Source organism: Mustela erminea, chromosome 14, assembly GCF_009829155.1.
Source record: "Mustela erminea isolate mMusErm1 chromosome 14, mMusErm1.Pri, whole genome shotgun sequence".
Taxonomy (NCBI): domain Eukaryota; kingdom Metazoa; phylum Chordata; class Mammalia; order Carnivora; family Mustelidae; genus Mustela; species Mustela erminea.
In genome coordinates, this window is record NC_045627.1 from 90,308,760 (window position 1) to 90,333,343 (window position 24,584).

General features: G+C 56.7%; 1 protein-coding gene across 1 annotated transcript in view; it reads right to left on the reverse strand.

The window, feature by feature from the left end:
* The window catches only part of TCERG1L (transcription elongation regulator 1 like), a 179,171-nt gene that overhangs the window by 56,953 nt on the left and 97,634 nt on the right, over nucleotides 1-24,584 (reverse strand). The window contains exons 5-6 of the mRNA XM_032312719.1: nucleotides 5,603-5,694; nucleotides 2,214-2,302 (exon numbers count right to left, since the gene is read on the reverse strand). Of these exons, the coding sequence (XP_032168610.1) occupies nucleotides 2,214-2,302; nucleotides 5,603-5,694 (181 nt within the window). The remainder of the gene's footprint in view (nucleotides 1-2,213; nucleotides 2,303-5,602; nucleotides 5,695-24,584) is intronic.

Sequence of the window (24,584 nt, forward strand, 5' to 3'; positions counted from 1 at the left end):
CGCAGAACAAGGCTGTCGGGACTGGTTTACGCACGGGAAGCAGGCACGGTGCCCCAGGCAGGGGCCCTTCCCGGCGGCAGACTGGGGTGTCCGTGCAGAGCGCTGGGGCCAGGCTCCCAAGTGTGCGACACCGATGCCGATGAGGATGTCGGAGCCTCCTGTGAAGCTGCCTCCCAGCTGCCGAACAAGTGAGTGGGGGCCACTCCCCCGCGAGGTCGAAGGTCCGCGTTCGGGGGACCTGCAAACCCAGGCTCGAAGGTGTTGAGGGAGCACGTCTGTCAACACTCCGGCCCTTAACCGAACAGCCTCTCGACAAGGCCAGAACGCTCTCCTTCAAGGGCACCGGGTCAGAAAAGCACGGACAGAGGAACAGAGGGTGGGCTGGGGCAGCCTCAGGGAAGGGACGGCCAGGTTCCAGCCAGCACACCTGACTCCCACCCAGAAAGCACCTCCTTGGGTCGTGGAAGCTGTCTGCACACCTGCGGGCCTGTGACGTCCTGCAGAACGGTGACCCTGCCTGCGCCCAGCCGGCCTGCCCGGGGCCGCCATCCCCATCCTGCTGGTGCGTCAGCGAGAGGACACCAGACTTCAGGCTCCACGGCTGGCTGCAACCGGCCCAGGAGGCCCAGGAAGGGCACAGGCTGGTTCACAGTTTACACACAAAGGCCCCCCGCTGCAGGGAGTGACAGGAGGGACCGCAGGACTGCTCTGGTCTGATTAGCCTTCTGCGCTCTCATGCGGTATTACAGAGGAAGGAGCGCCGTGGCTTCACAGTTAGAGCCTCCACTGCTCAAGGTCATGTTTTTGACAGAATCATAATCCTCCAAGCCCCACTCCCCTGCGGTGAACTTGCTCCGGCCCCTCAACAGGAAAGTGCGCCTACCCTGGACACACACCGGGGAGTCTGGTGACGGAAGCCCCAGGCAGCCCTCGTGGCATCACAGAGATGCCTTTGTGGTCTTCACTCCATTTGCCCAGTGATCTAAGGAGCCATGCCTTTGTGATGCCACGTCCATAAATACCGCAGCTCGTGAGCACCCATGTCTGGGGTGCTGCTCTCGGGGGCACAGAAGGTCACGGACCTCCCCACTCAGCTCAAGCACTGGTCTCCTCCATTGAGCTGTAACCTTCCTGTAAAACCGCAACCACAAGGAAACCCTTCCCTTGAGCTCCGTGAGTCGTCCTAGCAAATCCTTACACCCAAGGGGAGCTGTAGGAAGCCCCACGTTGGTGGCCCGCCAGGTCAGCGGGCAGGTCGCCCCGCACCCCATTGGCATTCGGGTCTGAAGCGAGGGCACCACTGAGGGACGGAGCCCTTAGCTCTTGGGTCTGGACCACTCTGCATCGGTGTCACAACTGAATTGTAGGACACTCCCTAAGTGTTGGGACGACTGGAGAGCTGGGTGTGAACTGTTAACCAAAGAAGGGCCTGCGCCAACTGCAGGTTCAGCTGAAGACAGGGCGTGGCTGGGGGGTACGCCAGGGCTGGCCGCGCGGGGAAGGAGCACATGCCCCGTCTCGCCAGTGAAGAACGCATTGCCGGTCACCAGGGACACCGTGTGAGGCTGATGTCCCACCAGGTTCCTACGCAGACGCACCTGACACAGATGCCCAGGCGTGGTCTCTGTTGTCCGAATTAGCTGTCCCTTCCAGCTCTGTCCTACCCTTTCGTCTTCAGGTTTCAGAACGAATTTTTATTATAATAACCTTTTTATTCTGCTTCCAAATTATTCCATTATAAAAGGACATTTTTAAAAACCAAAGGCAGTGGCTCCCTCGTGGAGGGTCTTTCGAGCACGGCGTACTCAAAGATCAGGAGTCCTCCCAGGGCAGCTGGAGAGAGCCAGACACATCTTTAATTAACAGCTATTCAGTTACTATGTTCTTAGAGGAGACGGAAGAAAAGCCCTTTGAAGCCTAATGTGCGCTGGGTTTTCTTCAGACACCGTCTTTCACTGATAGACACGCAACAGCTTATTATCTGGATGCAGATTCGCAAGGGTATGGAGCAGGGTAAGGTATCACTTAAATGCTACTTTCTTTCTGCAGAACGTCACAACGGTGGAGCTGGAGCTGCCATGAGCTGCAAACTAGTATTTTAAAGCACAGCACTATCACCGAAGGAACGTACATTCTCTCATTGGTGCCAGCAAGCAGGCACCGGGTGTAGACGAGGCTACCTGTCCTTGCTCTCAGGTCTCGGAGCATCTTACCAGGGGGAGCCGGGCACTGGCGTGGAGGCCACGGGTCTGTTTCCTTCGGCTGCACTGTCCTCTCTGGTGACTAGTATGGATGGCGGTTCCTTTCAACAGAAAGAGAAAGACAACACTGTTTTTTTTGTTGTTGTTTTTTTGTTTTTTAATTTAAACACTCATCTTCAATTAGGCAACCAAGGGAAGAGTAACAAGTCTCCTGCAGACAGACCTGCCGACGTACCCACTCGATAATGACCTGCTCAGTACAGCAAAGCAAATGGAACTGGGCAATTATGCTGAGAATACGGAACTTACGGCACAACGGACCGTGCTGAGGAACTCAGACAAAGGCATCTCCCTAATTACCCCAAATTGGCTAAACTATCTGCTTTTGCAGACACGGAGATGGGCAGCGGCGGCCAAGAGAATGCTTCTGGATGCCTTCACATCTCGTGGGTAAAAAAAAAAAAAAAAAAAAAAAAATCACGTGGGATTCAGCTCTAGAAATGGGCTGACTCAGAAGCTGGGGTCCAGGAGATCCGAATCCGCACACTGCAGTAGGGACCCTGACGCAGCGAGGGGTCCCGGGTGCCACTGGGGCTGGCTCATGCCGGGCCCGTGAAGGCCGGAGGACACAAGCCTGCTTCCTTGCTCCATCGCGTGAGGCTGGCCGCCCTTCTGTGCATCTAGCTGGGGACAGCGCTCGGGGGCAGGACACGGTACGCGGAGGCAGAGCTGGTTTGGAAATCACTCTATCTCTGTTTAGAAAATAAGGAATGTTTGAACACGACACCACCTAGAAGAAAATGAAGATTTATTCTCTACTATTAAAAAGGTAAACAAAACAAAACATGGCCAGGACCCTTGCTCATCATTCATTATGGACACAGTTTGCAGAGAAATGAAAGCTGCTTGAGGATAGAAACTAGGATAGACATAAATGCAGACCGAAGGTTTGGATTAACTGATTTAGCTGCCTTCCTGCGTTGGAGCGCCGGCTCTCTGCCAGACGGAGAGGAAACCAATCCGAGTTCCTGCAGGCAGACCGGACGGCCCTGAGGAGGAATCGTCGGAAAACTGTCCCCTCGACTCTGGAGTGGTTAAGGAGAGGAGGGGGGTCTCAGTGAGCTCAGCAAATGCTCGCAGTATGGGGGACGTGTTTTCCTTCCCAGCTGTTTCTATAGTTTCGATCTCAGAATAATACAGTACGGGGTTCTCCTTCTCTCAAACAATCGGGTGAGATGTAAACACACTAAGGATGTTATTCAAAGCAATGAAAGGGCTCTTGGCCGAGAATGTCAGGTGCCATTAAAGCTCTTGATTCCTTGAATAAAAGAAAGAAGGAAAAAGGATGCCATCTTGCTTTCCAGCACGGCTCAAGCCGGGACTTTAAGGGACACTGTGGGTGAGGACGTGATCAACCATGTGTTTGGATGGTCTCGACCAGGAGGCCGAACGGGGCCACCATGCGAGCACCTGCCGTGGGGCCCACCAGCGAGGAGGCCACATGCACAGAAGCCCGTGTGTGTCCTCGCGCACCCCTGCCAGCATCCACCGCGTCAGCCTCGGCTCAAACACACGAGCTGGAAAGGCAAATGCTCGACTACGGAGCACTGACAACATGAGAGTCAGACAAAACGCTCCAAGAACACCGAGGGTCTGAGAGCCCGGGCGAACACAGCCCCACGCCGGGAACGTGGCCCTCGGCAGGGCCATCACCTCCCACCCCCGCCCAGCCACGAGGCAAGAACTCAGAAGGGCCCCGTGGTCAGGCGGGAGTGGCCAGCGGAGCAGAGCCGGCCAAGAAGGACAAGAGTCCTGAGCTGACAACATGCCTCCGGAAAAGACCCCGCGGGGTGTCGGCGGAGGACGGAGCGGACAGGGCACTGCTCTCCCGCCGGACAGGCGACACCGGGGAAGCGAGGGGCCATCCCACTCAGGTGTGAGCACCCCGGGCCTTTCACTGGCTCTGCCTGTGGTTCTCCATTCATTGCCACAGATCATGGCACAGGATAAACGATTTTTAATTTTTATAATTATCCCTAAGTTTAAGAATAATTTCTTCTAGAATTTTTGGGTCCGAGAAGGTGTCTTTCCTTCCTGTGAGGGAAAAAAGGTTAGGATAAATAATGAACATAACAGGGAAGACTCAGAAAGTGGTGTTAAAAAAATATATGGAGAACGGAGTTTATACTACTAATCCAATTAGAGAAAGGAAGGGCGGTTTTCATTATGAAGCTAATTGAACGCTGGAAACCCAACGAGGGCCTCTGAGCCGTGGGTTACCCCCACGAATCACTCACGCAGATCTGGCGGGGGCATGATTTGTGGCGGGGACGAACATTTACATTCGGCAAGACTGGGATTCTCTCCCGCTAATTACCAAGGTCTTCTTCATGGGGCACTCGCCGCTCATGATTTCCTGTTGGTGATAAAAATGGCATAAAACTCCCTTTCTGCACTAAAGTGATAAAAGTGAATTAGAGACGCGGAGCCCAGGGATAAAGAAAGTAGTTAAGGCGCCAGGAAGGATGTTTGTCTAGTAAATCTGGAATTCTGGAATTCTGGCACAGGCGCTCATCTCTCGCAGAGAAATCCTACGTCCGGGAGCAGAAGTTCCGTGTGCGCTGACACCGTGTGACCCCTTTACGGCCGACCCTGGCGAAGGACGGGGAGGGCGGGATGGAGCCGGGGAGGTCCCCGCAGGGGCGCGGTGGGAAGGCCGGCGGGGACCGGACGTTCACACCCGCAGCAGAGACGGACCCGCTGGAAGGAGTTTCGAGTGAACGTGAACCAGGCTCAGAGGCGGACCGCGGGCCTCCGGGATGCTCGAGATCAGAGCAAATTAAGGGCCATTCGTGATTTCCAAGCGTAGCAATAAAAGCTAATCCCTTGGGTCGTTCATGGAAGGTAACCGCGCCGGACGCACTCATGGTCAGTCCTAAAATGCTGTTTGGCAGAAAGGCCGAGAGAAGCCTCTGACTAGAATGAGAGGAGAAAACACAAAGGTGTGTGGCTGGGGGCGGTACACGCGCAGCTAAAACAATCCAAACACGGGCTCGGGCCTTGCCTCGGCGGCGTCTGCGTCCCGCAGCCTGGTGCCCCGCCCTGTCTGAAGTGCGGGGACAGCCCCCGCGGGAAACCAGGTCAGCACAAGCTCCCCCCGCCTGGCGAGCCCTGGAACGGGACCCACCCGGAAGGCGACGGCTGTTCCCAAAGCCCGCGGACCCCCGCCCCTCTGCCATGCTCTGGACTGTCCTGCCCGATTCGGCTCCGTGTCATAGAGCATCCCCCGCGCCCCCTCCCGGAGCCAGATGGGAAACACGCGCAGGGCGGGGAGTCCCGGCCCTGAGCGCCCCTCTCCCGGCTGCACGTCCGTGAGACGCCAGCGGAGCCCGCACACCCACCTTGTCTTCCCCGGGCCCGGCTGGGCTCTTCCTCTCGGCGTGCAGCATGAGGGCGGGGGGGCCGGGCGCTCGGCTGCGCTCTCTGCTTCTGTCTGTTGGACCAAAACAACGGTCGTTAGCATCCCATTTGTCACGTCCCTTTGGAAAACTAAACAAGGACAGAAAGTGGCCTTGAAAATTCAGTGTGGCAGCCCACGCCGTACGTCCCACAGCGAGGCTGTGTGGTCCCCGGTCTAGACCGTGGTCTTGTGAATGAGCCCCTCCCAGGACACTGAGCTCCTCTGGCTACACCTTCTGAGCCCAGCACCAGCCACAGTGCTGCTGGCCACAGCCGGTGGACCGGGCCATGGGGGTTTGGGATGGACGGCCCCAAGTTCTCACACGGAAAGGCGCCTTGACAAGGGCCAAGGGCCAATGTGGGACAGAAGAACCAGGCTTTCTTGACCTTGGTGGCTGGTGGCCACAAGCAGCTACCTTTGGTCCCCATCCTGACAGGGGGGTGGGTGGGGTCCATGCCGGGCAGACCCCCAGTTACCCCTGTGCACCTATCACTAATGTGGGTGCTGGCTTGGCCATGGCCCTTTGCAAAGCAGTTGTTTGGGAAAGGAAGGGGAAGTGGCAAAAATGTAGCTTCTGCCGACAGAAAAGGATCAGGCTTCCTCTTACTCCAAACTGTCCACACAGCCCCCAGACATTTGCAAGCCACGAACAGGTGCAGTGAGACACAGCACAACGAACCAGCATTTTAAAACGAAGAGTTAAAGCAAAAAATCCCAAACCATCGAACCACACCCCAACCTAACAAACACATGCTGTCTGGACGAGACTGGAAGGTCAGGGCCCTTGGAAAGAGGGCGGCCTGACCGGGAGCTGCTGTCTGTCCGGCACGGATCCTTCCCTGGGGAAGACAGGAAGGGGCAGAAGACACTGCTTTACACACACACACACACACACACACACACACGCGCACACGCACACACATGCACACCCGCACTAGGCAGGCACAGGGAAGGTGCCTTGAGGTCTGTGCTCACCAGGCGGAGCCAGGGAAAGGCAGACTTGGCGCCCCAAGGAGCCCCCTGCCCCTCCCTCCCACCTTCCTTAGCCGGCCGCGAACATGGATTCCCCTGCCCCCTCTCCTAGCCAGGAGGCTCGGGAAGGGGCCACGCATGCCGGGAGCCCACATCGCACCCCCCATCATCTGTCCACAGTGGGCGTCTGCACCCGGCACGCTCACGGCTGCAAAGCTGGGTCCAGCCGACAGGGCAGCCGGTCCCAGAGCGCGGAGGTGGGTCAGCGCTGACCTCCGGGCCCCAGGGCAGCCATGACCCCCTCCAGGAGACATGGGTCAGGGCCTGGCAAATCCAGGTCAATGTCCAGATCAGCCCTGGGGAGGGAACAGTCAACTTTCAATTAACTGTCGAACCAAACCTGAGCCATCAAAATTTTAACTTCAGGGCAGTGGTGACACTTGATTACCATTCATGGGGACAAGCAGAGCCCCAGGATGGGGCTAACCTCTCCAGAACCTGTGGGGATTTCTCCCCAAAGCCCACCTCCCGTCCAGGTGCGGGCAGCAGGCAGGAGTCTGGGGGCGCGGCGCTCCGTGGGCTCCACATGGGGCTGCGGCGCCAACCCGCAGCCCCAGCCCCATAGCATGGGCCGCAGCACTGCTGGGAGAGCTGAGGGGAAGAAAAGCCCGGCTCAGGGTACCCGGTGTCCGAGAAAAGCCTGACTCAGTTCACCCGGAGTCCGAGGAGAGCGCATGTTTCGGTTTGAAATCCCGGGACGACTCTGTCAGCATCTTATGCTGTATGTGGGGACGCCTTGTCCTCAAGACACCTGATCCACCAGCGTCAACGTTCAAGTCGTGGGTGTCCACGCTTCCTCCAGGGCTGCCCACTCCCCTTCTGTACTCTGTGGAGACCCTTTGTGTCGTGAAGACTCAGGACCCAACCATCTAACAACCTCGACAATAACACCTTCTGCTTCTCGTGGAACCGGCCATAGGACGAGTGTCGGCGATTTCACTGGATCACAGGAGACTTCTAGAATGATCTGTCCCACTTGACCCATCCGAGGGGCTCGGGCCAGTGACGAAACGCCAGACCCCAGGGATCCCTGTCTTGGCTTCAGCCCATGGCCCCTAGATCCTACCATCCACCACTGTGTTCTACGGTGCCAGAAGACACTGGAGAAGCGGTTCTGGAGGCCCTGGCCCTGCCAGGCCCACAGAGGACAGAGTCGAAGGAGCTCCAAGGTCACCAGGCATGACCTCAGATGCGCATTCCCTGCTGCCCGGGAACAGAGACGCACTGAGCCCACTGGCTGAGACCTGGCCCAAGGCAGGCCCAAGGGATGGGAACAGGTGGATCTGGGCCAGAGTCCCACTCATGGGGGACAGCCCTGGTCTCCGCCGACGTGGTTCCTGCCCTGGGACCTGTTTGTCACTAGAAAGGAGCAGATGGCGGTTTACTGCCCTCCCTAAACCCAACCTGGAGCCATCGGTCGGCATTTCCCATGAACCGCGAGGGACTGTGCATGCAGGGAGCCTGGGAGGGTGAGCTGTCCTCTGCGACGGACCCTGTGTCTGTCTGCAGCTCTCCATGGAAGGTCACAGCTCCCGTAAGGGACGCACTCCACAAAGTCCGTGTTCGGAGACCTGGCGGCAAGGCCACGAGCTCACCGGCCTCGTCTCAAGTGAGAGTTGCCTCCCTCAAGTTTAGTCCGCGGAGAGGTCTGGAAGGAGGTAAGGCTTCTCTACTGAAAATCACCACATCCACCCCCTGACGGGCCCTGATCTGTGGCTCATGCACAAGCCGGCCCAGCCCTGAGGCTGCGGGGGACACACAGGAAGGTGATGCGGGCAGTTAGCTGGCTCTTCCCCGGAGTCTGTTGGGGCGACCTGAGGCCAGGACACAGCAACAGCCCTGGGAAAGCACACAAGGGGCTATAACTCAGGCCCTTGAAGAAATCAGGGCATCGGGCCACCAGCGGGATGGCTCCCGGGCACACAGCAGGGCAGCAGGTCTGGCGGGACCTGGACCCTCCTCTCAGCAACGGTTGCTTCAGGGGAACAAACGCCAGGATTTTTTTAAAAAACATTCAAACATTGTTTTTATAATTATTAACATGAACTGCAGACAAAAATATGTGACGTGTCAAAAAAAGGAGAAATAGACCAGTATCTCCTAATGCAAAGAAAATTTCTAGGTTCCATCTAGTCCTAACTCGGTAAAAATTGGCGTCCTCTGGTCCCAGTCCCCCCATCCATAAAATGAAATGATCTAGAAGACCTCTCGGTCCTGGGAACTACATGGGGTACATCCCAAAGTAAGAGAAGTGACCTTGGGAGGTGGTGAGACAGTCTTCCGAGTTCCTGTGGGGAGAAGGGCCGACTCTGGGACACGGATGAAGCCCAGGGAAGGCGGCAGGAGAGAGAGAATTCACTGTTTCTACCCTGAAGGCAGCAGTGACCTCGGATGGACGGCTTGTCTGGAATGGACGTCCTCTGGCGGGTCTGGAATTAAGTGGGGAGCCTGCTCTGGGGCTAAGGGACCCCAGATCCACCGTGTCTCCCCTGTGACCCTGACCGTGATGTCCCAGAGTGGCAGGAGGTTAAAGGGGACACTGGGGCAACAGGGTCCGCTGGCCGGGGCAGACCAGGCCCGGACAGGAGGGGCTTACAAAAAAGTCCCCACTGCTGAACCCGGAGTCCACACTCGCCTCAGCCCGCAGTGTGTCGAAGGCTAACAGCGAGACGGGCTCCAGGGACAGCCCACCGCAGGGACGCCGTGCCCGGAAACACGTGTCTGTCCCCAGGGACCTCCACTCACGACAGGCCTGTGTGGACACGCGAGTGCTAGCAGACAATCCTCGGGTCATGGAGGCTCTGTGTTCTGGGTTTGCCAGTCTGGCGACCCCGTTTCCATATTTGGACATTCTCACCTCCAGGAACAGGGAACCGATCGTGTTTGCACAGACGTGTCCTAAGGGGAACAATGAACGGTCTTTCGGCCTCGCACACGGCCCCCCTCTGAACAAGCCCCGTCTGGACATAATCTCCCCAACGCCTGAGCCAAGCAGGAGCCATCATCTCATTTTATACTCGGAGAAACGGGCCAGGTGAGTCATTTTCCAGGTTACAAAATAAACCATTAGGGAGGGCAGAAATTGTTTGTCAATTTAAGCGGCACTGAGCTCCCCTGAACATTTGACAGTAAAATAAGGAGAAAAATGCAATTTATGTCTCGGGTAATAAAAATGACACAGGCCCGTTGCACTCGGTTCTAAATGAGAAACACATGGGTTTTCCGACGGGGCCTCCGGGACTAAAGCATCGAGGGAGACGCTGTCCCTGGGAAAGCTGGGGCTGCCCAGTGCTGAATCCACAGCAGCTGCCGATCCAGGGCCGCCCAGTGCTGAATCCACAGCAGCTGCCGATCCAGGGCCGCCCAGTGCTGAATCCACAGCAGCTGCCGATCCAGGGCCGCCCAGTGCTGAATCCACAGCAGCTGCCGATCCAGGGCCGCCCAGTGCTGAATCCACAGCTGCTGCCGATCCAGGGCCGCCCAGTGCTGAATCCACAGCAGCTGCCGATCCAGGGCCGCCCAGTGCTGAATCCACAGCAGCTGCCGATCCAGGGCCCTGACGGACGGACGGACGGAAGCAGGAGGCAGAGACCTGAGGGCTGAGAGCCGGTGAATCTGAGAACCGGGGTGCCAGGGAGCCACAGCCCCTCCGATCGCTTTTCCATCTGAGCCTGCCACCCCGAGGAGACCTGCGTGTCCTGTCCCTGCGTCCCTGATGTCACTGCAGCCAGCCAAGGCCTGCTGGGGAGGAGCTTCGCAAGGGCAGGACCGAGCCGGCCTCCCGTTCTCGCCGCCAGCCCAGCCGCTGGAAGGAGGCATGAGTTCCTAGGTAGGCCCCCGCCCTCCAGCCGGCTCAGGGGCGGGCGACGTGGCCAGGGGCAGAGGTGGCAAAGGCGGGTGGTCGCGGGGGTCTTGTGCTCCCGTCCCCTCCTCCCACCAGGGGCCGCACAGGCTGGGTCTCGCACCTTCCCGAGCCAGCGCAGCCAGGACGGTGAGCCACGAGTCGAAGTAGCCAGACACGCGGAGCGAGGCTCCCCGTGGTGAAGGAGCGTCCACAGGTTCCGAGCGTCCACAGGGACACGCGGAAGAGACTGTCGTCGCACCGAGAAGCCCGGCTCGGGAGCCAGTAGTCCGCGCGTCAGCAGCGAAGGCCGAGGCGCTGATGTCGCTGTGCTCCGGCTACCTTCTCAGAAAGCCTCCCAGGAGAGGAAGACAGATGGCCACTGGCAGTGGAGTCTCCAAGACGATGATCTCAGGCTGCTCCGTGGGGGAAGCAAGGGCGGCCAGGACAGCAGGTGCTGGAGGGGGCTGGGGTCCAAGGGGTCACGCGAATGGGTCGGGATGTCAGGACCTGCTTTGTCCTGGCCCACCTCTCTGCTCCCCTGAAGAGGTTGGCTGATGAGGTCCCAGGGCACCTTCTGCTGCTCCCCTGTAACTGAGGATTATTTTTGCATCAACGGCAAACCAGTTCTGAGCCCTTCCACATCTTCCATGCAGTGATTCCCAGAGCCGACGCACTGCAGAGAGAACTCGTTTTCTGCCTGTCTGCAGCATCATGGATCTCGCTCTGCTAGAACAAAGGGCTTTAAAACACGGACACTGGAGGGCACCAGCTTGGTGTGTGTGTCCCACCCCCCCTCCAGAGAGCGTCAGGGTTCTGCAATGCAGTTCTACCCGGATCAGGGTTCTGTCACTCCATCCCCAGCCAGGATCCCACGCCAGGCCTTCCAGAACCTGCTCTGGTCCGTGTGCCTCAATGAGGAGCTGATGCACCGCTGGGCAGAGTGTCCTGTGGCGATGACGGGTCAACCTCCCCAGACTGTTCTAGAACCTGAGCCGCTCCAGTTCTCTGAGGAAGGCAGCTTCCGACGGGGAGCGCAGTGTCTGCGTGGAGCCCGGCAGGACGAGGGAGGCTCCCTGGTTTCCAGTAGGAGGCAGAGCGGAGTGGGCGGCGTTCCCGCACCCGGACGCGGCACGCTGGCCCGGGGGGAGGCCAGGGGCTGCCAGGGAAACGGGCCCCAATGCTGGGCTGTGTCCGAGAGCTGGTCCATGAGGCCGTGAGCAGAGGAGGTGGGTGGCCAGGCAGAGCGTCTGTGGCCAGCAGGCCCAGCGCCCCAGCGCAGCCCACGGACCCCGTTCACGTGTGTTCTCTGAGTGAGCGAACTACAGGTGCCTCCCGTGTGATTTCCAAAGACGCGTTCAACGTTAAGCTTGTCGCCCACAGGTAGGGAGCTGAAGGCGACAGAGGTATCGTCGTGCAGGAGAATCTCCATAAGAAAGTTCTGATCCCTGTCAGCTGTACGGTGGGCCTGGCCACAAACTTGGACCAGGAAGAGGGGAGGAGTTGGGCAGGGGAGGCCGGCGTGTAAGCAGAGGTGAGGCGTGGACGGGAATGCCGAGGTCGGAGGGAGGCGGGGCCGCGTCTGCTCGCAAACATCACTAACGCATTTCCTCCGGCTCCCGCAGAACCTGTTGCAAAAGCACAGCCTCCGAGCTTTTCCAGCAGAAACCCATGTCGGGACACTGGGCTGAGTGACCTAAGCCACGGCTGTCCTCAAGGAGGCGTGGGAGTGAGCGGCGGAAAGCAGGCGTCACTTCCTCTCTCCCTCGACCTGGGGCCTGTTCCACCGGCCTGGCCCTTGTGAAGTCACAGCCGGTAGGTCACTGGGCTTCCTCTGGGGACGTGAGTGGGCACCGGGGGCTCAGGTACCCACCCGGAAGCAGACATGCACCCCCTCCACACACGCATACACACACGTGTGCACGCACACACGTGTGCACACACAGATGCGCACAGAAGACAGGTAACAGCACTGTGACGGGCTGTTGGCCACCGCAGGAGACCGGCTTGCTGGCTGGGTTCCGCGGCTCAGCTCGGTGAGCCTCAGGTCTGCACACACCAGGGAGGAAAGGAAGAAAACTTGACGGAGATCTGCTGCAGACGCGTGAACAAAATGTCAGCGGGGGCCGCTTCTGGACGGGACATCAAAAGTAAGTTCTCTGGCGTAAAAACCATACGCGCTCCGCACCACTTTCGAAACACAGACGACATCTTTGGAAATTGCCCAGAAGTGTTCTCATTCCCCTCCCACAGCGGAAGGCCCAGGGCAAGGGCAGTTTATGGAATATCCTCTGGCCAGGAGAGGGGAAGGGGTGTGGGCCCTGGGAGCCGCACGCCCTCCGAGGCCTGAGCGAGCAAACACCTGCTCCCGGGGCACCGAACAGGGGAAGAGGGAAGGCCTCGGGGACGCGCTCGGGGACACACCCCCGTGACGGTGCCGGCCCGCTACCGCCCCTCCTGCAGAGCACGCTGACCACTCAAGACCCACACCCGTTCCTTTCCGTCTCTGGTGACACTCCCACCCTAAATAGTAGCCCCCCAACCCCTAAGGTCGCTACGGTCAAGTCACTGCCACTCGTTTCCTCTGGGACCAGACCCGGGCCTGTGGCCACCTCTCCTCTGACCAGCCTGTCCGTCACGGACGGCCACGCTCCCCTTCATCCCGAGTCGTTTCCACGCATCCTCGTGTCCCCCTGGGACCCTAACAAAACAGCTGCTTCCAGACTCTGAGGTCACGGGGCGCCGGTTCTTCCGAGGTGCTGGCACGGTTCTAGGACCCGCGGCCCATGGTCCCACGTGGGCAGGGACATACTGGTCCCCTGGAGCTGATCTCTCTCAGGGAAGCTCCCTTAGGATGCTGCTTGAAGACCCTGCACCCCTGAGCTCATTGTGTCCCTTTAACAGGATGATGCATGTAAAACAGGTCAATGGCACAAGTGACATCCTAGGAGCTCAGTGCAGGTTTTCGGGGCCCCCGTAGGAAGGGGAAACCTCACTGGTGCGACGGCCTCCAAGTAGTTTTGGAAAGGGACGGTCTGGGTCTGGAGCCTGCACATCTCTCTCTGTCATCAGCTGGGCCTTGGTGAATGTGACGGGGAGCCTCTCGGGGCTCTGGGGTGGTCCCTGAAAGGTCGGCAAGAGCCACGGATGGCTGAGCATGCGCAGGCTCAGAGATGTGGGGGTCCTTAACCTCGGAGCAGGACACCTGCCCTCCAGACTTCTCATCCTGATTTGGAACCCGGCCTGGAGACTCCCAGTCACTCCGTCCCAAAGCCCTCTGCGGGAGCATCTCCCCCTCGGCCCAGGTCCAGCCCCCCAGGGTCCCCACACCCCAGCCAGGCACCTGCCTCAGTGTAAAGGCTCTCAGGGTGACTGGTCTTCCACACTCGACGGCTCTCTTTCATCAAGTTAAACAACAGAATCAACAGCTGGGACCCCTCCGCGCACTCCAAGGAAACACAGATTGATTAGTTTAATGAGAAAACAGCAATTCTGACGGAGCCACACCAGCAGCGCACTGGACTCCTGTACCACGGAGCTCGGATGTGTTCCCGAGCGCGTCCACACCCCAGGGACACGCTCCCGTTCGTGCGGCCGCAGCTTCCCCGCAGGCGGGTGGACGTCATGCACATGGGGTGGCTGGGCTCTGAGCACGGCGGGGACCAGGTCCTTGCGGGGCCAGATGCGAGCGGACATGGCACCACGGCCCCACGGCCACGCCCCCGCGGCCACCTGGCCCCAGAGCAGTACCGGGGTGAGGACATTCTGGCCCCTCCTCTGGGTCACGGCAAGGGACGAGCCGCACTCACAGGCAGGACTGGCTTCAGTGATAAACATGGAAACATCAAAACACATGTTATTTAAGTTGGTTTTTAAACTTTTAATTTGAGAATGTTCTAAACAGAGGCACGAGGACGGCCCCTCCCAGTGCCATGTGTCCTGAAGAGGAGGGCCCCTCCACCCCTCAGAGGCCCCGGCAGCCTGGGGCCCGGCCTATGGATGACCCCAGCCTCCTGACCCTCCTGAAGTTCAGACAAAGCCCTACCGACGGGACCCCTGGGGCAGCTGGGGACGGGGGTTCGCAGCGATGTCATCCAACCCTGGTCACTGAGCATGGACCACAGACTGTATCGATTCTGCTTTGGAGGTTGGTGGCAGCTGCGCGAATCTAGCATCTCCAGGAAGTGGGCAGAACCTTAAATGGCACCGGTGGTCGTTTGGTCACGGCTGACCGTGCGCCGGCCTGTCCCTGAGCTCACAGCCCACGCACCCCTTCTGGTCCTGCCGCCGACAGGTGCGCACGTCCGTCCCTGCGCCCCGGGACAGCAGGGCTCCCTGAGGATAAAGGGTTTACAGCCATTTCTCCCTTTCTTGCTCAGAAGTACGCCCCGAGCTATCCTGCTGTGAGCTCAGCATGAAACGTGAGGGGTTTGAGACAGAGAAAGGCGAAGTCGGAGGCCGGCATGAGCACTGGCAGCCACTAGTGAGCAAGCCGCCGTCCGACACGGCGGCGGGGGCCCCTGCACCAGGCCAGGCCAGGCCCCTCTGTAGGGGGGCGGGACACCTGCACACACGAGGGGCAAGGAGAGTCTCCAGGACAGGCACTGAGACCCCAAAGACGGGATGGATTGGGGACAAGGGGCCACGGGGCATCATAGGGAGAGGATGAGCAGGTGCAAAGTCCCGGAGCTGAGAGAGCCTGGACCCATCTCCAGCCCTGGGGGCCAGGGAGGGAAGCCGGGCCAGTGGGGAGCCGAGCAGCCAAGCGGCAGCCCCTGCCCTGCATTTCCACATTCCGGGAGCAGCCAAGATGGGGACCGTGCGTACCGTGACATGGAGCCTTGCCAACGGAAACAATGCCATTTATGAGGCGTTACAGTCTCTTAAGGTTTTATACACATGGTAGAAAGAACTGAACTTTATTTTCACACTGAAAATTTTTTTCAAGGCCCCCAATTACTGTTACTAGGATTTCACAGAGAAAGGAATCTCGAGAGAGGCCTGTACCACCCTTGGGAGCGCTCTGACGACGCTGAAACCACGTCTCACTGCCCCAGAGTTCAAGCACCGCCGTAGCACTTTAGTTATGTGAGCGGGAGTATTCACGGCCTCAGACTTTAAAACATCTCCAAAGCACCTTTTCATAAGCCCTCATGACATATGGAAGAGAAATGCATGATTAAATATATTCACGTTTAAATTACATCATTAAATTTTATCAAATAGGAACATTTTTATAAAAGAATGGGATTCAGAATTAAAGTAATTGTAACATGACAGGGAGGCTGTGAAACCCGTATTTCCAGGGCAGGAGTTACAACTTCTGAGTCGGTTGGCTTGCAGGGGAGCCGTGCAGCTGGGTCTCTGGGTTCATGAGCACCCCACGGGCCTCCTTCCTGTGAGGGGAATTTCAGGGCACAGCGCCCCACTGCCCCATGGAACTGAGCCAGCCCGGGGTCTCCATGCTGCTGCTCTGGGTCTTTGCAGGGGAGACACACTCTCTAGTCCTCCAGCTGCCACCACAGAACCCCGGCCCGGGGGGGGGAGGGAGAGGCAGGGTGGTTCAGGGAGGGACCTCCCCTGCCTGCACCAGGTCTGGGAGGACCAGGAATCAGAGACGATGGGGCAGCAGCCGGGGGACCAGACTGGAGACAGGGCTCAGCACTGGGCGGGGGGTAGGAATCCGACCAAGGCTGGGCCGCTTCCCACCGCACAGTATGGGGGTGGTGGGTGCAGGGCAGGCCACCACAGAACGTGGATTATTTCCGACGAAAGGCCATCAGAGGCCCGCCGACAGGAAGAACATTCTACCTCCCCCTTACTGCCTTTGCCTTCTGTAGAGTTGAAATAAGAGGCCTGAACCAGGAAGCGAGCTTTCTCCAAAGATGACTTTTTTTTTTTTTTTTAACAGAAAAAGGACTTCTGGACCTTCTGCTGTTCCCGCCTCCTGTGAATTGCCCCCCCCCCCCTTGGGAGTCGAACACCTACCCCTTTCTCCTTAGCTCAGGAGGGCAGGTAAGCCGCACTGCCGGACAGGCCAGGAGCCCCTTCCTTCTTTATGGGGCTCCAAGACAAACATAACTAAGTTTGTTTTCCTCCTGTTAATCTCTTATGCGAGTCAAACGATCATTTTAGCGAAAGAACACAGAAGGGAAGAAAGGACGCGTGTTCGTCCCCTACAGGGATAATCGCTTCCTCCTCTGCGGTACAGGTGACCCAATGGCACAAGCAACGCCTGTGTCTCCCACCACGGGGTGGGGGGCGCGAGCATCAGGAACGTCCTCCTCGCAGGCCCAGAGGCCAGGAGTCCCGGCCCAGGGTGCCGGCCTCACGCGACTCCGCTGAGAGCCTCCGCCCGGCCTGCCGCGGCCCCGGCTCGCGGCGTCCTCCCCAGGAGAGGAGGAGCAAGCTTGGTTCTCTTATCACAAGGCACTGACCCATGGCCAAGGCCCCTCTCACCACCACATCTAAACCTCCTGACCGCCCCACGGCTCCAAATACCTTCACCGTGGTGACTACGGCTTCAACACCTGCCTTTGCGAGCAAGGGCATTCTGTCCGTAACAAAACCACGCGGAAGGTTCTGGCAATGGGCGGTGCTTTGCGCAGTGTCTGTCCCAGCAGGTGCGCATGCAATGGGGGTTCGAGCGGTTTGGGGGCAAAATCATCCCAAACCAGCTTTATCCACTGGGCAGACTCTGCCTATGGGTGAGCAAGTGCAGAGGAGCCCTGCGGTCGGGAAGAGAGGGGCCGCTGGCTCCCTGCTTCCCCCAAGCGCCGACTCAGGCCCCCAGGGCCAGCCATTTTCTGTGACAAGTGCAGCCTGGTCAAGTAGATGGGCCTTCCAGAACATCGTGCTGGCAATGATTCTAGCAAGAGGAGTTTATACGAAACATTGACTGCTTCCCAATATATCGGGAAAGACGATTCATTCCTCCCAAAGCATCCTCACACACGAACGTGTAGCTGTGAATCGGGACACAGACATTGGCTTGGCTCGGCTGCGGGCAGAGGGTCCAAGTGCATGTTGTGCAGGTGCCTACCTTTCTAGGCTTTGACTCAAGATACCTGCTGAACATGCTAGACCCTTCCAATGGCTCTGGGTCCCCTGTGAGCAGATAAGAGACAAAATCCTGAAGAATTTCCTCCTATGTCCTAAGAAATGCACCTGGTGCTGTCATCGTGTGGTGGAGATGAAACATTGTATCAAGGGCCTATCACATTGTAAAGACTTTGATAGTCTGCCTGACTCGCCCCTGTCTTTCTGGCCCCTGCATCTGCCTCGGAGCTTGGCACCAGCTGGACTTCATTACACACCTATGTTGAAAGGAATAGCGTCTGTTTTAAAAATTCTCTAAGCTGTAAATCAAGATTTGTGATAAATTCATCCTAACCCAACTCATTCGCATTATTGAAATGAACAGATACCTACAAGGATATACGCCCAGTGCGCAAAGCCGTACTTGTGTTTCCTGTAACTCTATGTGATTGAAGGAAAAGGTGATGCCAATGGAATCATCGTCTGCGGCTGCCCCAATGGACTGTGGCGGCCTTTTGATTCCCACACCTGCCATCCTGGCATGTGCCGTCTGCTTGCTCTCCGAAGAGGCCATCTCGAGTCGGCTCTGACTTTCTGCAGACTAATCTATATGAAAATGCCGTCCTCACCTAGCTGATTTATTCTCACATTTAGATGTAATAAAATTAATAGTGCAGTTCTCATTTCAGTTGATGAAATTAACTCAGACTTTAAAAAAAAGTCCAAGTTCCTTCAGTTATTTTCTTTATTTTCAAAAGGGACGTTCTTCCAGTCATTTGATACAAATGGCTTTAATTAGTTTAAGGCAAACATGACCTTTAATGAATACAGGCTTGGGATCGCTAGTGTGTGTGCTAAGAGATGTGAAACAGTGCTGTTTTCACATGCTGATTTGTGACGTCAGCCTGCACGATCCGGTCTGGTGTGGCTGCAGAGTAAACCACCCATCACCGGAAAGAACAATCCTCCCGCGAGGCCGTCAAGAAGCCAGCCCAGCCCCACGGGCACGATGCATGTTCACGAAAAGGGCACGTGCATTCTGTGGAACGTCAGGGAACAGGAGACCCAACAAGTCCAAGGGCTGTGTATGGTGTTCGGCACTGCCCGGGATGGAGGCTTGCGCTGGCTCGGACGATGGTAGACATGTTCTAAGGAACGTGCGTTTTTAATGACTACTTCTTGTAAAGGTATTAAAAATTAAAAACAGTTAATCCTACACATATAAAACACTAGTAAGAAGAAATCCTTTGTTTCAGAAATGCCCCAGTGAGGCTTCTTGTCTTGAGTGTACCTTCCGTCAAGTCTACTGGGCTGGTTACCACCTGCGTCAGCTCCGTGTCACCTACAGTCAGAGTCTCTGTCCACAACCACACGACTACTGAGATCTGACACAATGCCCTTCAGTGGCACCCCAAATCCCATTCCTTGTGCATTGGTATCTTGTTCCCCAGGAGCCCTCCACTGCCCGGACCTCCCTCCCCAGAACAACGTGGCTTTAGACACCTGCTCAGGCTGGAACACCTTGTCCCCCCCTCCACACCCAGCTCGAGGCTCATCCCCTCCACGACCGTCCACAGCTCTCCATGGCGAGCGCATCTTCGCTGTGCCCTCTACTCTGTCTGTTTGTCACGTCTTTACAGATCGTACTAACACTGTCGGCTGATGAATCTCTCCTTCTTGCAAGATAAGCTCCTTCAAGGTGGAAACCACGTCTCTAGCATTTCTGTCTGCTGTGCACCTGCACAGGCCCGGAGTTCAAAGGTGTCCCCAGCCCCCTTCGCCAAAGTTGCTTTTCCACCTCGGTGACCGTTCCTCCTCTCTACCTTGGCAGGCTGAGCCGGGGGCTTTTCCAGCTCAGCGCACTGCGTCTGTCCTGGATGCTACTGTTTCCTAGAATTTGTCTACTTTCCTGCCTGACAGTCCTTCCTCTCTGTGCAAAAGACAAAGCCATCCTCCGCAGAGCCTTCACGTAGGCTGCTGCCCAGGGTAAAGACCTCACTGTCCACTGTCCTGTGTTTTCAAATATATATATTTCTATTCCAGCATAGCACATCCAAAGGGCTTGTTTCATGTCTGTGAGCTCCTGGAAAACAGAAGCCATGCCTTTTGATCTTTAAATCTATTTTAAATGAACTGTGTGATCGACGCAAAGTAGATGCCTAATGAATGTCGGATGGCTGATTAGACGTATTCGCGCTCAGATGGAGGAGTGGCCGTCCTCTGGAACCATGAGTGGGCTCCGCCATCTGTCCCCTCCCCGTGCGGAGCAATCAGACAAAAGAGAAATAAATCAGTGAGTGAACAAGAAGCTGGACACGGGATCTGGCAGAAGCCAGGCCAGCGAGGAGGTCCTCCACTGTGGAGCAGACCCTCTACGCAGTCATCAAAGGGGTCCCACCACCAAACGGCCGGTTCCCGGCATGCCTGGCCTCGAGGAACATGTGTACATTGGCACAGAAGTCACAGGTTTCTCCTGGTGGATCCCGCAGTCAGGGCTGCCGGACACCTGAGCACGTCTACAGCAGGACAGAAAAGGTCCACTGTGGGCCACGGGCGGGGGTCGGCAGTGAATCCGCGCAGCAGAGAGGAGTGTGGGGAACCATCAGAGAGCACGGCTGCTTTCTGGGAAAAAGTGCATGAAATACGTAACACGCTAAATTATACCCACACACACTCCTTGGTAAATGTGTACATACGCCTATTTCCAGGGCTGTCTTATTCTCTAGCTCATACATACGCACATGGATTTCTATTAATATATGTATATATGCGTTTGAAAGACGAAATCGGAGCACCTGGGTGGTTCAGCCAGTTAAGGGTCCAACTCTTGGTTTTGGCTCAGGTCAGGGTGGTGGGATCGAGTCCTGCGTTGGAGTCCCTGCTGGGTGTGGGCTGTGCTGGACACTCTCCCTCTCCCTCTGCCCCTCCCCGCCCCCACTCACACTGTCTCTCTCTCTCTCTCCCTAACAGAAAGAAAAGAAAAGAAAAGAAAAGAGAAAAGAAAGACAACATCAAATATCTCAAAATAGAGAAGAAAGTGATAAAGATTTTCAAAAGATAGAGGTGTGACCTTGGACCTGACAGTTCATTCTTGGCTATGACACCAAAAACACAAGCAGCAGAAGAAAAAAATAGAGAAATTGCACCTTCTCCAAAACAAAAAACTTTTATGCATCAAAGGACAACATTAAGAGAGTGAAAAAAAAAACCCCACAAAATGGCAGAAAATATTTCCAAATCATTTATCTGGAAAGGGTTTTGCACTCAGAATACACAAAGAACTGTAACCACTTAATAAGAAGACAAACAACCCAATTAAAACATGATTTGCTCAGAAGGCTCTAGACCCTCCTGCCAGTCTGCACTGAGTGCCCCCACGGGCCCTTCCTTGGCAGCCCACTCCCCCCCTCCACGCCAGTGCATGACCCGGGAAGACCACCAGAGACACACTCTGTGGCTCTAAGAGTCCTCGGGAAGCCCAGGCCGCAGTGCCTCGGACGGATGACACAGGACTCTGATCCAGTGACCACAGTGACAGTGCCGGTTGGTCAAGGAGGCCATCAGCTCCACCCCTGCACCCTGTGCACAAGGATCTGAGGAGTGGGCAGGGGTGAGGGGGAGGAAGGGGGTCGTGTGACTTCAGAGTCCAGGGCCGGGGTCATCTAGAGCCGTCCCAGACGCTCCCATTGTCTGGGACACACGACAATGTCCAGGTGGCCCAGTGGGGAGGACTCAGTCTGGTCTTCTGCTCTGCTGACGCTCCACCCCACGGTCTTGGTATGGACCTACCCACACCCCCACTACGCCTGCCCTGTGAGTATGCTTGCGAGGGGGCATCACTCCTGCCTTTCATCCACTCTACTATGAGAAAACCAAGGCCAAGGTCATCTGCCCTGTGTGGGCAGCAGAGACTCCTTGGTTCTCCGCTTGAACTTCTCAACTTCCTGCCACCAACCCCCCGCCCCAACCCACTACCTGCCAACAAGCAAACAGCTCTGACTGAGATGTTTGGGCCACTCGGTTCAGCCGAGGAGCTCCCCTGTGGGCCCACACAAAACCCCTCCTGAGCATCTGGTCCCACCGCTTTGGGGCATGGAGGGTGAGCATTCAGAGGCAGGAGGGAGCCCACAAGGTCTCCGGCAGAGGGGAGCCCCCACGTCCCGCACAACCACTGCTCCTGCCCTGGCTGGTCTCCGGCCTGGCAGAAGGGATCCATCTGGAAGTGAGTAAATGCACCGTCTATATCCTGAGGGGCTCCCGTCCTCCCAAAGGGCAGCTCCACCCCCGCTCTGTCCCCAGCACTCGCCACCACCACCCACCCCGGGTGCAATTAGAGCGAGGAGCACCCGGCTTTTGACAAGAAGATGGAGGGCTTCCCCGTCCCGGCGGTTAATTGGCGGTGTTATTTATGTGCGCCGAATGCTCGTGAAGTTCCCTGGCTGTTCCTGACGCAATTAGTTTCATTGATGGCAAGGTTTCTGAGTTGAAATCGTGGGAATCAAAGGACCGTCTGATACAACAGAACACAATAAAAATGAGCACGCTCGGCTAGTTTCTATGCAGAACACCTAGAAAATGGGTTTCAAAGTTTTACAGGGAGATAAAAGACCCCTCTGGCTGCTCCATTACTCTACCCACTGGAAATGCACAGGCCACAGTGAGAGGGCACAGAGCTTCTGAGAGAAAAGGCACATTTTACTTGGGGGCTGCCCCAGCATCTAAGTATTGCAAAAACAAATCTGAATTTTGATATTTCAGTGACTCCTACACTCAGTAAGGGGCACGTAATTAACATTAATTCAGGATAATTATTACAGAACATTCAAAAGATGCTTCACACCAGTGCTTCAATAGATCTGACTTTGGGTGTTTTGCCTGTGACAGTTATCCATGTACGTGGGACCCGGCTCCCTACGTTTCTTTCTAAATCAACTTAAATGTTAATAGAGAATATGCCCAAAGGATCATTATTCAAATTCCCCAAAAATACAGAAGAATATAATGTGAAATACCTCCCTGCACTCCTAAACCCACATGCAGAACCCGCTTTGGAATTCACGCCCGCGAGCCCCCTCCTGCGAGCCTCCTGGGACATTCTGCACGCTTACACAAATACAAGGGTGCACGCTTTGTTCTGAACACAGAGGCGCCAGAATATAGATCTGCACTGTGCCTTTCCTCTTAAATCCAATCCTATGTTTTTGAGAGCGAGGTGAACAAAGCCTGCACTGTCCTTTTCCACAGCTCTGAATACCCATTGTACAGACGACCAGAGCTTGCACAAGCTCACGTTCCCCGTTTCTGGAAGTTCTGCAGGGGGACAGGCAGAGCACGTTCATTTTCACTGTGTGCTACTGTACAGACATGAAGATTTTTCTAGTCTCCGGCTCTCACAGGTGTTACCGCCACAGCAGCCCTGCTTCCTTGTCACCGGCCCCCAGCGGTTCAGACCAAGGCAAGCCCCGTAAGAGAGCGGCTGGGTGCAGCTGGGTAGGAGGCTACAGTCTCTGCAATTTTGATTTTGATGTAGCCAAACTAGCCATCCCATTTCTAATTTAAATTAGTGACCCCCCCCATCGCCACGCCCCTGCACCACCAGCGGAGCTCCCAGCCTCTGGCGTCCTGGCGACGAGCCGGGCATAGAGCACTGCCTGGGGCCAATCTGAGAGGCGATGCTTGTCTTACGAGAGGTCGCTTACCCTGGGCTCCTCCACTGGACACATGCTAACTGAGAACCTACTGTGCGTCACGCACGGTTCTTGGCCCAGGGGAGCATATGGGGAACGAAACATGACATTTCCTGCACCCCCGAACGTCCACTCTGATGAACACAGACCCGGAATCGCCGCGCCTGTGAGAAGCGCACCTTCCCGCAGCTGCAGACGGTCTCTGTGCTGTGTCCGCAGTGCTGTGTCCGCTCTTCCCTGAACTCCATGCCTGTGGCTTCTGCTTCTGCTTCCTTTGGATGGAGGATCTTTGTCTTAGAGGTTCACAGAGCTTTGGCTGGGGAAGGGATGGCAAAATGCTGTCTTCCTTTTACTTCCATTATGATCAAGCTTTCTATGGCCCACGGTTTTATTCCTAAGGGGTCCGATTTGCGAGTCTCTTCGTTTACAGCTTCCAGGTTTGTGCTGTACCAGGGTGAGCCTCCTCACCCCAACAGCGCGTAAGGAACCCCTGCCTGCCCTCATCCGTTCTGCCTGAACTTCATCAGACAGAGGGGTGAGGTACGGATGCATCTTCCTAACGAAACTGCTGGCTTCTGTCTGCTCGGCAGCATCGTCCTGACGGTCCACGGCACCCCCGATCTGAGAGGAACGGAGTCCATTCCCAGGCATGCGTGCACCTGTGTACGTACTGATCAAATTTTTTGCACAAACACACACACATACACATGCTATTTTAAGATCAAAGAGCAAAGGAAGATGCTACAGTCGGGCAGACGACGCTTGCGCGTAATGAGACCCGACCCGTCCCCCGATCATCTGCACAGCACCTCTTCCTGGGGTCCCCGAGAGCAGCAGAGACCCAGGATCAGGCCCTTCCACTGCTGCAGATCCTGCTTTTGTGCCGCTGGTCCAGGCCATGTTTTGGGTTTCAGCACATTTGGGACGGACTCCGACAAGCACGGGGACGGTGGTGAAAGGGCGAACAGGTGCACTCTCTTGTCACATGAGCAGGCCTCCCAGGCGCCTGGAGCCGTGGACAGAAAGCCTGAATCTCAGCCCATCCATCGTCCTCACCTGGCAGGCAGCTGTGGCTGTCTCCCTCTCGTGAGGCCACATCCCCGCTCGGAAACCACAGAGCGGGGCGCTGACAGAAACACCGACCATCCTGACGGCTCAGAACCCTGTGAGGAGAGCCAGAACCCGGCTCAGGACCTCAAAACCCAACCTGATTTTCAAGGCTGAGTAAGGTCGTGAATCCCTGCCTGAAATGGGCCACGGAAATGCTTATTCCTAGCGACATTCTCCTGGACAGTCTTCCCAGCTCCGCTCTTCCAACGGCGTCC